The 14,222-nt window shown below is 35.3% G+C and overlaps 1 protein-coding gene across 2 annotated transcripts in view; it reads right to left on the bottom strand.

The window, feature by feature from the left end:
* Positions 1-960: 960 nt before the first annotated feature.
* The window catches only part of ANGPT1 (angiopoietin 1), a 233,485-nt gene continuing 220,223 nt past the window's right edge, over positions 961-14,222 (bottom strand). The window contains exons 8-9 of one of the 2 annotated variants that reach the window (XM_045560910.1): positions 13,592-13,722; positions 961-1,648 (exon numbers count right to left, since the gene is read on the bottom strand). In XM_045560910.1, coding sequence (XP_045416866.1) covers positions 1,488-1,648; positions 13,592-13,722 — 292 coding nt within the window. In that variant the 3' untranslated portion in view covers positions 961-1,487. The remainder of the gene's footprint in view (positions 1,649-13,591; positions 13,723-14,222) is intronic. The other variant, XM_045560911.1, reaches the window with a different exon arrangement.

The raw sequence follows: 14,222 nt of genomic DNA, 5'->3' as shown, positions 1-14,222 counted from the left end.
ATTTCAAAACATATCTTTTATAGAAACTGGAGCAGTGAGAATCTGGTAAGCATGTTTCAGTTAACTAGCAAAATTTAAATTAGCAAGAAATAACAGGGTGAAGAATTAAAGTTCTAAAAAGATTTTTAAAATGATGGAGTTACACATATGTATACACATGCAAGAAGATACTGTAAAATGAACTGCTCCAGTTTACCTGGTTTTATTCCAACTTAATACACTCCACAATACTGCTTTCCTGTATAATATCAAAGGAAATATTGAATGCATGTAGATTATTTTAAGAACTTGATATATTTCACATTATTTATATTTTATGCAGGTTATAAATATATTTGTATATCAGTCGGTCAGTTTTTAGTGTAATGAAAACCATAATATGTGGGGTGTAATTTTCACCTCGCATGTCCTTATTTGATAACGTCCACTTTTTTCTGAAAGACATGTCAAAAAGTTAAAGAGTAATGGAGTTGGTTTCTACCTCACACTGTTATTCTCCATGCTCTACAATTCATTATGGCTTACAGAAATGGAATTTACATTTGAAGATGGGTAAACTGAAATCAACTATTAAGTATGATATTGGAATTAGATTTTTGAAATCCATTAACATTTAATCAACTCAAAGGGCAATTCTGTTTTTCTTGAGTTCTTATCACAATTGTGCAACAGTATAAAATTATTTGTTTGTAGGTTTGCATAGATATAACACCTTTCCAGGCAAGCTTACATGTGGCTTACACCTGTAATCTTAGCACTCTGGGAGGCCAAGGCAGAAGGATCGCTTGAGCTCAGGAGTTCAAGACCAGCCTGAGCAAGAGTGAGACCCCGTCTCTACTAAACACAGAAAAATTAGCTGGGTGTTGTGACATGCATCTGAAGTCACAGCTACGTGGGAGGCTGAGGCAGGAGGATCGCTTGAGCCCAGGAATTGGAGGTTGCAATGAGCTATGATGAGGCCACTGCACTCTAGCTGGGCGACAGAGCGAGGCTCTTTCCCAAAACAAACAAAACAAAAAATATAACACCTTTCACTGGTGTAATACATCTTTTTCAAAGGATTCTGGCAAACCTGTTTCTATTCTTCATGTATATTCGTTTGTTGTTGTTGTTGTTGTTGTTGTTAATTCCTTTTTTCTGTTTTATATGAAATAAACCACATTTATCACCTGGCTACCATAGTTCCAAAATAAAATCCAGTAGTAGTTTGAAGTACAGCAAGCTGAGCAGTTTCTTCCCTTTTTAAAGCATGACAGTGGCAATCTTTATAGTCAAGTCATATGAATACAGTGACCCCAAGTAGACTTTTTTGTGAACTCAAAAGGCTCCAAATCCACAGTCAACAACCTTGGTGACTTCGCATAACTACCACTTGTTGCTGGAAGGGAAACGATATTGTTTGCTTCAGAAGTTTTCAAGCAGTTTCTCCTCTCATAGCTTCTCCAGATTTCTTTGCTGTTTTTATAGTTGCTTCTGACATTGTGTTTTCAAAAATCCAAAGGTCGAATCATCATAGTTGTAGAACGTAAGGAGTAACTGGGCCCTTTGAAGTAGTGCCACTTTATCCCATTAAGTTTTCCATGGTTTTGTCCCGCAGTATAGAACATTCCATTTAGATTGGAGGGGCCACAAGCATCAAACCACCAGCCTGGAAAATTAGTTAATAATGAAAGAGAGAAGGAGAGAAGAAACAATTATAAGTAAATTGAACAGCTGGAAATTAATGGCATCAACTGCTGGGCCACTTGTTCATACTTGTGATTATTTGCGAATAGGAGGCATTCAGTAAGTATCTTCCCAGTAGTGGAATTGTTTTACATGACTTTTGATTTAGGATTTGTATGAACAATCAGAGGAATGGATGCTCTCACAAAAACGTGCTTTCAGTGTGACTCCACCAGAACTCACTTCCTATTGTACTAATGGGAAGTCTCCGGGCTTCAAGATGCCATCTAAATCATGTATCTTCGGCCTGGATTTACATATAGGACAAGTTAAATGGAGATATTCATAAGAGACAATCCACCTTAAGACTATTATGGGAATAGAACAATTAATTATTAGTGAAGAAATTCAGAAGCTTAGACAACCAATTGACATCTAAACAGAAAGATGTCATCCATCTACTTAATAATTTTGTCAAGAATTGGCCCTAAGCTGCTTATAAAATTACGTGGATACTGTGCAATGACTGTGATGCTCAAATTGAATTTTAATTAACATGCCCTCTCTGTAGTTTATTAACAACATGGGAGTGTTCATCAATAACAGCCATATAGTTCATATATAGCAATATTTTGTCTGTGCTTGTTTTAAGTGCTTTCCAAACTTAGTGAAAAGGAAAACAACTTGATGAGTAACATGGAAATCCTGTGCTTGCAAAGCTCTCTGTAAGGATAACAGGATAACTTAGTTTTTTTTTTTTTTTAATGAATTAAGTACTTAGATTTTTAGATAAAGCATAGTACTTTTCCCCATCTCCTGAAGCAACACTACTGAAATCTTTAGGGAGAGATTTATGCCAGAGACATTCTGGCATATTTTTATTTGGATACAATTGACCTCTCTTTGATTACAGACTTATACCTAAGGGACTAATAGCTAAAGAAAGAGAAAGCTGTACAGCTGATGTTTAACTGTAACATGAGCACCATCTTGCAGAAACTTTAGAAAAAGTAAAATGAAGAAAATCTAATTCTCATTTTTCAATTTTGGAAGATGAATACAGCTGGGTTGTGTTTATAAAGTCACACTAGGGGCATAATAAGCTGCATTAATCACACGTTCATACTGAGGAACTGTAAGGTATGTCGTGATGAATTTGGAAAGACACTATATTCAGTGCTGTTTTACCAACTGTATGCAAACAACATAAATGTTAATGCAGTCAAAACATGAGGGACAAGAAGGCTCTTGTTTGGAAAAGAAGGAGGGACTATAAAATTCCACCTTTTTTCCTGAAGATTAATTCCTCTAATATTTGCTCAGTACAGCTAGTAAAAATATGCTATTTATATTACAAAACCCATTTTAATACTAGGGGATTCATTTACCCAGAAGACTCTCTCTAAAGGACTAAAATGAAGCTCTAAAATGAAATTCAACCTGATTGTTTCCATGTTTTAACTTTCCTCCTCCTTTCCTGTGATCTTCTCGAGGCACTCTTCCACACGCTGATGAGCCTTTCCCAGTCTTTCAAATATCCAGCACGGTCTCTGAAGCAAACGCACTTACTCTAATTGTTTGTATGTGCCTGATAACAACTAATAGAACAATCTTCCAAGCTACATTAGGGTACTCATAGTAAAAATGTGTGTTTTCTGTTTATTTGGTTTATAGAAAGTCCCAAGAGTCCTGGGGGAGTGGGAAAGACAAGCATCTGTTGCAATAACAGCCTGGCAGTAAAGGGCACAGGCTAAAGGATAGTTCATTGGGAAACTCTGGGCAAGCTTAGCAAAGAGACAAGAAACAGGAGGAGACTGAGAGAATCAGATAAATTGATCTGGTGATTTCTTACTAATGAGTAAAGCGGAGTCGTGTTTGTGATAAGGAGAATGGCATTTGGAGACATCCAGAGAAGTCCAGCACGACTGGCTCACAGTCAACAAGAGGGACAGTCACTTGAAGCTAAGAGGGTTGCAGAAAAAAATCACCCAGTCTTTGTTCGTTATCCTAAGAGCAATGGAAAGCCATACTTTATATACTGGCCCATCTCTAGTATACTTAATACTATACTTAACCAAAGTTTCTTTAAAAAATGTTTGGTGAGTGGCTTATTGACTGACTCTGACTGGTTCTCTTTGTGAATTTTCTGTTGTCTGAAGCTGTTTAGTTTCCTAAAAAGCTATATTTGATAGACATCCAATACATAACACCCATACTTATTGGATTCTTTTTTTTTCTTTCTTTATTCATTCAATACGTAGTTATTGTGGAGTGCTGCTCCACAGTACTCAACAAGACAGATGTGGTCCCTGCCCTCAAGGAACTTACTTGTAATGTGAGAAGCAGACAAAGTAATGTAAGCAAGTAAATAAAATAACTACAAATTATGACTAGAAAGTGCCACGAAAAAATAATTGGGAGGTATGAAGGAGAAGAGCTCAACTTTTCACAGGCATGGAAGAAGTTGCTAAATTATTTAATGAGACCCGAAGGAGGGGAGGGAGGCAGCCATGTGAAGACAGCTCTTCTAAGCAGAGTACAGCACATGCAAATGCCATGAGGAAAAAGACAGCCTGGTGTGTTTAGGGACTGAAGGGACATCAGTGGAGCCTGTGCACAGGGAACAAGGTGACACCTGCAGGAAGTAAAGGTGGAGAAAGGCAGTCTTGGTGGAAAGTTGAACAATGTTTGTGGAAAAATTCATAGTTGAGCCAGCCAGTATGTCCATCATCAGGAGAACAAGGAAAACATTCTCCAGGAATGGGAACCAATATTTAACCAGGGGAACCAGATCTGCCAGGTTAAATGTTTAATAAAACACTATTTAGAGACCCCATTCTATATGATCTGCCAGAGCCATTCCGAGCTTATGTGGCAGCATGATGAAGATGAGAAAATTGAGTCTAGAATCAATTCCACAATTTAACCATGGACAGACCTAGGGGACAGCGTTGACCTGACTTGAAAGTGTGCACAGTTTTGTGAAGGAGAGAGACAAACAAACTGTTAAAAAAATGAGATGACAGCCATTAGACAAAGGGATGAGGAAAATCTTATGGCAATAGAGAGGCAGAAGGTCCTAACTGGCTGGGAGACCGTAAGGCTCATTCGTTTAACAGCTGAGCAGGGTCCTGAAGGATGGGTTTGCGCTCACTGGACAGAAAGAGCTTCTAAATGCAGCCTGTCCTCTGGAAGAGCACGAGAGAGTGTCTGCCAGCAGCTTGGCTTGGCTGGAGTGCCAGTGGGTAAGAGGTTTGAGAATACAGGGCTAGAAAAATAAACACGAGGAAGAACATAGAGGTTTTTATTATCCTTTTAGAAATTTTCTTCTGGGCAATGGGGAGCCTGGAGAGCACTAGAGAAGATTTAGAAGACCCAGACTTTGATGCTGACTTCATCAATTAATAACCAAGAGATCCTAGGCAACAATACCAATAATATTTTATATTCATTGAATAGTTAAAATGAAGATATTTACATGCATTCTCTCATTTTATCCCTCAGACAGCCTTACGTGCTGTGGCAAGTATCACAATAAAGACACCAATGCTCGGACAGTTTAAGGAACCTTTTCAAGGTCACATTCATAATACCTGGATTATAATGGCTGCTCAACCATTTTCATGGCACAGTTTTAAGGATCAAATAAGGTGATGCTCTATTAGGGCCTATAAAATCCTATGTAAGTGTTTGGCGTAAGCTATCTAGGAAATGGGGCAAAAAGTTTAGGGCAATAACAAAAGAGATCTTGTGGAACATTGTAATGGTAATTAAATAATGAAGACAAAGTCATCAGTGACAACAGATTTTCTTATTTGCTTGGTAGGGTTTATTAGAGAAATATGAACATAATTTGGACCTAAATGAGTATAGCTGTACATTAACACATGATAGAAACATTGCATCTAAGTACCTAACATGGGATTTTTTTTCAACGTTTTGTTTTTATTTCATGAGGAATCAAAGAGGCTGAAGTGTTCAATTAGCTCTTCGTCTTAAAACTAGTGGGCCATGGTTTATCAGAGAGCAACCAATAATGAAGATGATGAATCAACATGGCAGAAAGTGAAATAGAAGAGCAATTATTTCTCATGGCCATTTCAGTTTTATTATAACATAGTCTGAACTTCAAGATAGCAGAAATAGTTATTTCTGTGCAGGCAAGTATCCTCTATTTTCTCTGACACATGCATTAAAACAAACTAGACAAACTGAAGAATTCTTGCATATCAAACACATTTCAAATATTGTGCCCACTTTCTACCTTTTGTTAAAAAAATTAAGCATGGTCATATATTTTAAAAATAAATCCTGAAAAGATGTGGCTTCAAGGATATTTCTATAAAGCAGGCAGAAGTATAGCACACTCCTGGTTATTCATATGTACTCCTTAGTATTCCCAGAAAGTCACATGTACTCATAGGTATGTGGTACAAATGTAAGTTTGCATAGGGTGGATGATGTCCTGAGTGAATAGAACCCAGGAGTATGCCTGGGTTTGCAGTTCCTCTTTGACAAGACACCAAATAGCTGAATTATATATTCCCTGTAATCCTGGGGAAATATTAACTTTATACTTTGTATGTGCCTGAGAATAACAAATGAGAAAGTTGCAAAAGAAGTTAATCTAGGAAAGGCACTTTAAGCCTAAAAGAACTCAAGTGATGCAAGCAAAGGATGGAAGAAAAGAAGCTTCCTCCTGCTATTGGGACAACTGATAAAATGTCTCAAATGTTTTCAGGTTGGCAACAACTGCGATGTACTGTGCCAAGCATTTTTCTTCATAACCTGTAACCTCATGTATATTTTAATAAGAAATCTGAGATGCATGTTTCTAATTCATTTACACTTAACTCATTAAAATTTAGCTTTGTAATAACTATCCCAGGCCTTTAAAAATCATTTGAGTCTTTTATCTCTGAAGCAGAAAATTCACATTTTATCACTAATAAATGAAACATTGCCCAGAAAATAGGAACTTGATTCTAAACTTTGTACTCAGGAAGTTCAAATTTATTTGAAAGTCAGAAAACCTAACTCTCAAATTCTCCTGATCCTAAACAAAATGTCTCTCAACACTTCTTTTCTAAGGTAAAAAGTACAGCAAAATGAAAAGGTATATCTGTTTTTGTGGATTTCTTTCATTCATTTCCAGTGCATGCATTCTAATCAGCAATGTGCAAAAGAATTTGCACAGAAACTAAGATTTTAGTTTTCCATCAAGAAGGATGAGGTTAAACTGAATTGATTAGTGTCATCATTATCAGTGGGATCATAAAGAAAAAAAATCACTTGATGAGCTTATGTGCACAAAGTTGGCCCTACCCATGGCTAGCCTCAATTAGCAGTTGCATGAATTTGTGTGCGGGCGGCAAAGGCCCTTTCTAGAAGTCTGTGTTCCTTCTGTCATCTCATACTGTATCTCCTTCAGGCCAAGGATTTGTTTTTTATTTTCTTTTTTCCTTTCTCTTCTTTTTGTTCCATAGATGAAAAGTTGTTTATCCTGGCTAGTAACATTGAATTCGTTTAAAACTTCTAGGTATTCTCTTCCTGTCTCTCCCTTCCCTTGGACTTCATTTCACATTTAATCATATTTAAGTGAGGAAGTGCTTGTGAAATTATGCTGCAAACAGTAAAATAGAGCACTATCATTCTCTTTGAATGTCATTCCTTTTAATGAGGCAGTAGAAGGCAGAGATGGGCCGAATGCCTCTGGAGGTTGAGTACCTGCATTCAATTCTGACACAAATTCTGTGACTTTGGCAAATTATCTAACTTTTCTATATCTCAGTTCTTGCCAAAGGTATTACTGTGGTCTCTTATTTCAAAGGATTTTTAGAAGCTTCATCTAAGTTATTAAATATAAATCATTTAGGATAATGCAAAAATGTTAGTAAGAGCTCAATAAATATTTGCTATATGATTGTTAGAGTATAATACAAACAAAATTAATTGGTTATTTTTCATGTGCTTTCAATTATTAATCCTTGGTTGTAGTCTTGTGCTATGGGCGTATCAGTTCTAACTCACCTTATTCCAAACATATGAAAGACATTTTCTGATATTCTTTGCTCTTTTTCCAACAAATGAAACTTTTCCCCAGAAAACAGGAATATAATCCTAAACTCTGCATTTAGGAAGCTCAAATTTATTTGGAAGTCAGGCACTTAGTAGTCAAATTTTTACAATTCTGGAGTTTAGTCTTTTGGGGTTTACTTATTCTTAAAAGTTAGACCCTGTCTTAGTCTGTTTGGTGTTGCTATAAAGGAATACCTGAGGCTTGATAATTTAGAAAGAAAAGAGGTTTATTCAGCTCATGGTTCTGCTGACTGGAAGATGCAAGACTGGGCATCTGATGAGGGCCTCAGGCTGCTTCCACTCGTGGAGAAGGCAAAGGGGGACTGGCATGTGCACAGGTCACACGGCGAGAAAGGAAGCAAGACAGTATGAGAGAGGAGGTGACACGCTCTTTGTAACAGTCAGCTCTCACAGGAACTACCAGAGTGAAAACTAGTGGTGGCCCTGCCAAGGGAGGGCATTAATCTATTCATGAGGGGTCCACACCCATGACCCAAACACTTTGCATTAGGCCCCACCTCCAACAATGAAGTCGAATTTCCACATGAGATTTGGAGGAAATCAACATCCAAACTATAGCAGTCTCAATCCTTGATATTCCATGTTTGTGCATCCAAGTGAATATTTGTATTTACATATTTTAAATCTTAGGTCATCCAAGAGTCTTTCATACTCACATTATTTTTATGTCTTCTCACCAGGATCATTTGTAATTTTGCAATGTCCTTACAGGGTTTCTGATAAAATATTCATTCATTTAGCCAATATTTACTAAGCATGTATCATATGCCACTCACAATGCCAGGCACTGGGGATACGGTGGTGGACAGCAGAAAATCCCTGCATTCAAGGAACTTGCATAGATGTGGAATAGACTTACATATTACGTACTAAATATAGAAATTGGGTTGAAATAAAAATAATGCAATGTAGATTTCTGTAGTCAACCTTAAATTATTCATAAGGACCTTTTCTCTCAACTTTTTTTTTTTTACCTTGAAACCTAGGGAATGGCAGTTATCTGATAATGTTTAGCATATCCTTCCTGGGTTATTAAAAATGCTAAGCTAATTATATTTTCCCCCAAATCTTGTCACCTCGGTGTCATTCACCAGTTAAAAGAGATGCTAGTGTCTTTCATTTTCTTTGTCTTCTTCAAGATTATAGAGCAGGCCAAGCAAGCATTTGTCAAATCTCTGCTGTTAGCATCTGGTAAGTTCTAGGGTGTACTAAGGAATTTATGTGTATGGCTTTATCCTCTCTTTAAGGACTGAACTGAGAATTATCCTTTGTTAGCTTTAGAAAGTCTTTCTGTCAGCTGACATGGTTTATGCGTGGGAAAAGAGATCGGAGTTTCTACCGCAACAGATTCTTTCTGCAGAAGGTTAGGTCACATTTTTACATAGCTTTTATATTATGCACTAAATATGGAAATTGCATTGAAAGAAAAGTAAAGTAAGGAATGTAAAACAATGACATGTTTGTTTGTTGTTTGTTGTTAGCAACCTTTAATGACTGTAGTTCACAAGAGACTTTTAGAAATAATTATTTCTTTATTTATAATTTTAACAATTCTAGTTAAATAATTATAGCTTAAACAGACTTTTAGAAATACTTATTTTGAATATTCCTAATCTAAAGCCAAAGGTCATGTTTTAGCTGAATGTAAGTTTGCTTGGAATATGACAATCTAGCAATAAAAGATTTTACTTTCCTAATTTTGGAGCCAGAGGGCTTTTTTATGTATTTATTTTTATATATTTATTTTATATACAATAAATCTATAAAAAAGTATGCATTGAATGAGATTACATTTTCATTTTATTAATGTTAAACAATAGATAAAAATACTTAAGTTTTAAGTTTTTAATGAAACTTATTCTTTTCTTTGGGCTCAGGATGCACAATAGGAGTTCTCTTGAAGGACTAAGAGAACACTTCCTTTGCAGAAATATCCTACATAAAGGGGGAAACCTGAGGAGAAAACTTATAAATTTTCCTAAGGTCTATTACACAGCACAAATATTTCTGGCTTATAAATTTCCATTGACAAATCATCTCCATCAATGGTTAATTAAGGAGTCATTTCCATAGAAAATGTGGGTGGCAATTTTGTCCTTGAAATATATTCTCTAATCTGTTAAGAAATGTGTAATGAAAAATAAAAATTATTCAATATTAAAACTGGATGGCAGAATTGTGGGCTTTTGGGTAAGGTAAGAATAAGTATGCATACTTCCAGGAAAGAGTATGTAAAATATTGTTATCTATTTTTATTAATGCAAATGTATTATGTGATGCTTCTCTGCCTACTATGTCTCCTATGTCACCTTTCAACTCAACAATGTACCAGAAATGACAACTTATGCATTGAAAAATAATATCACTTGTTTTCCCCTAGTAGCAGCTGTAATGAGTACATGGGATAACAGAATCACAGAACCATAAGAAAACTTAGAGACTATTTTTTACTAGATCCACAGCTACAGGAAAGTATATATTTAAACTCTTTCATATGAATACTGCTTTATGATTTTCTGTGACATGTCCATAACTAGAAATGCACAATCTCCTTGACAATTCATTTCTAGTCTTTGATCTTTGGACGCTCCATCTAAAGTCACTTCCCCTTCCTCCAATAACTACATGTAATATTTTGTCCACAAATTTGTTATGGTTTGAAATTTTGTTATTTATTGTTTACATTTTAGTTGACAATCTTCCTCAATACATGCAAGCTCTAGTCCGTCTTCCTCTATACTAGTAATAGTAATTGGCCTCCTTAAAAGATACTCATTAAAAATACATTAAATTGATAGAAGAAAGCTAAGAAGTTAGGATGTTAGGAAAGAAGGAACAGAGATCAAAATGTTCCACCTTGTGTCTAGCTGAAATACCTTCTGCTTTCAATTAAGTCTATCTTGCACTGTTCAGTCTATGACAGATAAGGATAACAATGATACCACATTCTCCAACTAAAATCCCTCCACGTACTTGAAGAAAATTATCTAGGACAGTTAGCGGGCAATAAATCTTACTTTAGCCTTACTTCTACCTTACTTTCTTTTAGAAGAAACAAAGGAAAAATATATAAATAAATAAGATAAAACAAAGCTTTAATTGATAATGACAAAGAACTGTGAGTTATTAGTTTCAAAGAGTATGAAATCTCATTGCTTAAAAGAGACTAATTTAAATAGGAAACAAGCTCAAATACAAATTAAAAAAAGGAAAAAGGAAAAATTATAAGATGAAGCAACTGGTTCTAAGAGAAAATTTGACAGAGGATAAACAGTGGTGGTGGGGAGTAGCTAAGCAGGACCTAAGTCCCAGGCAATACTCCCGTTACCTGGATTGTCACTGACATTCATCTTTATGTTCTCCAGTTCTTAGCTATCTAAATTCCACATTTTAGCTTTGTAGAGTGAATAGCTTTGCAAGACCTGGATTCTTTCAAAAGGATATTTGATAGGATAATGGCATTTATTACAAAAACACATTTACCTAGACTATTCCAGCCCAAGCAATAAGTGGAAATTTTCTCTCCCTAACACATGTGTATGTTGGTGAGTAAGAAGTGGGTCCAAGAATGATTATGGATGAAAGAACATGACAAAGTTCAATCATTTAAAGCAGAAATAAAACCATAAATCTGAGCAATGAACTTTTCTCATCAACAACCAAAATGTGCATTCTCCTCTTTGCTTTACTCCATATTTTCATTATTATGATGGGAACATGAACATATTGGAATGATCTTCTAAGGACACATTTGAAAGATTTTACTATTGGTTTTTCAAGGATTATATTCATTTGGTAAGAAAAATTATTTGTAAAAATAGACATGAAGAAAATGAAACATATTTCAATATTAAAATGGGAAGAAAACTGGAAAATTGAAGTTCCTCTGTTTATTTATAAAGTTGCTGACAATTTCATTTATGGAATCTGGGAGGTAATGAAAAGAAAAAATTTCTTTCAGGAAAAAGTTCAAGATCTACCTTGCATGCTCCATTTTTTAAACATCCTAGATTTGTAGCAACTATTTTTTTTGGAATGAGGAGTCATAAAATTACATACAGGAGACTTTAAAATATTTGATGACATTAAACGTGATGCCAAAACAACATGTTCAAAGCTTAAGGAAAAGAGTATGATAGAGGCAGAATCATAACAGGTTGGTTTTGATAATACTGGGGCTGGTCTCACATTGAAAAGCTGTCAGTATGGGCGGAGGCTGTGATCTGGCAGTAGTAGTAACAGAGGGGTAGCTGGGGATGAAGAGGAAGATGGAAAGATTTCTCCAAAACCTTCCCTCCATACTTTCATATGATCTGTTAATTGATGAGAAAAATGTCAACCTAATCATTCATTTCATTGGCTTTAAAATTTGAAAGTGATTTCAAGGGCTACAAGGTAGTCATTCATTCATTCATGTGTCATATTTTCTATTGAATTCCTATGTGTCACAATCCACTGTGCCAGATGTTGAGGATAAAATGGTGAATATTAACTGATTTTCATTTTCCTTATGTACAAAGTAGAGATAAGAGTTTCTCTCCCCACTATCTTACAGAGTTGGTCTCTTTGTTAAGTAAGATTGTACAACATGTGTAGTAACATACAATAATGATGGTCATACAATGCTTTGGAATGGAAAATATTAGATTAAAACAGTTTTTTCCTTACTGGTATGAAAATATGTTTTGTTATAGAATAACACAGAAAGAATATCAGTACAATTAAAGGTGGGAGTGATTGCTATTACATTAAGAGAGGGAAACACTAAAATTGTGAAAGGAGAAACACTGAAAAAGAGACCTCCCTTAAAATTTTGTTTGGTTCCAACTCCTTTTCTGCCAGAGTCTATAACATTCTTGAGCTACATAATTTGTTACTGAGTTTTAGCTTAGCGTTTTTTCCTAAATTTCAGTCAGTCAGAAACCTGTATTAATTTCACAGGTTTTTCCATATTCATTTGTAACTTTTATTAATATTTAACTAATATTTTCCTTTAAATCAATGATTTTTTAAAGTACAAAATATTGTGAATGCATTTTAAAATGCAAAGTTTATATCATTCCTTTAAAGAGGAAACCAGTACCACTTGCTATAATAGAAGGTAGATATAAAACTCATAACATTAAAACAAAATAAGGGCCTGAGCCTAAGGACAAGGGTCTGCTTTTTTTTGGTGAAAAGGGTGATTAGTAAGTACTGAAGAAGTGTTACAGATATACTAGGACCAAAGCGAGATTTTCTCTTTTGCATAATCAGAAGGGTGGAAAAATATTGAAGAGGTGTAAAAAGGTTTAACTTTTTTACTCTGTGATACAATATTATTTAATGATATCTCCTATACTAGCTAAAATATCTCAAAAAGGTCAATACCAGATAATACAAAACCCTGGTATAGTTTGTCTGAATTGTTTAACTTTAGGTTTAACCACATCTCTTTATAAATTATAAATAAACTCTACTACACAGTTGCAAAGCATTTTGTAAGAAGTGATTGCTCTATATGCTCAATGCCCAAATTATTGTTCATTGCACTAAGGGTATATTCATGATTATTTAGAAGATAGAACAACTAGTTCTATAAGAGACTAAAAAATTTATTCAGAACCAAGCTTAGCACACTCCCACTATAGGTGCTGAGGAAGGAGGCAAACCTCTAAATACACCAGCAATGTGATGTATAAGAACACAGGGTAATTTAGGGCAGAAGAAAATGATCCTAGGGACTTGCTCTTCAGTTTCCTGACCAGAAGATCATACCCCTTCTCACAGAGAAGAAACCTCAAGCTTTGTACCAATGAAACATAGAGTATGGCCCCACAGGACTTACCTCCTGTGAGCATGAGGGCACATTTGCACATACAGTTGTCATTATCAGCATCTTTAGTGCTGAAATCAGCACCATGTAAGATCAGGCTGCTCTGTTTTCCTGCTGTCCCAGTGTGACCCTTTAAATACAACCTGAAGTTAAAAAAAAAAAAAAGAGAGAGAGAGAGATATAAACCATTTAACAGAATAACAGAACCCAGAAGACCAACTTGTTGAATGTTTGCCTTTTTCATCATTTTCTCTCTTCTTTGAACTCAGCCCTTCCAACAAGCCACTATAAGATCCAAGCTATCTGAAGCGAAAGACAAATGAAAGAAAAGAAACAAAGAATGAAAGAGAAAGAGAGAAAGAAAAAAAGGAAGTAAGAAAGAAAAAAGAAAAGAGAAGAGAAGAAAGAAAAGAAAGAAAAGCAGGAAAGAAAGATTCCAAATTCCAAATTGGTAAAGTTCTCTATGGCCTGTGTGCTTGGTGTTTATTTTACTGTGCATATTCAAACTCATATGGTTTTCTGATAATGCAGAATCCAGAAAAAGAACATTGGTTTATTTTATGATTACAGGTATTAATCTCTAAACAAAAATCCCGTTTAGAGTGCCAATGCAGCATGTCACTCCATTAATATCTAACACTGC

This window comes from Lemur catta, chromosome 9 (assembly GCF_020740605.2).
Source record: "Lemur catta isolate mLemCat1 chromosome 9, mLemCat1.pri, whole genome shotgun sequence".
NCBI classification, from domain to species: domain Eukaryota; kingdom Metazoa; phylum Chordata; class Mammalia; order Primates; family Lemuridae; genus Lemur; species Lemur catta.
This window is presented reverse-complemented; position numbering and strand designations above follow the sequence as displayed.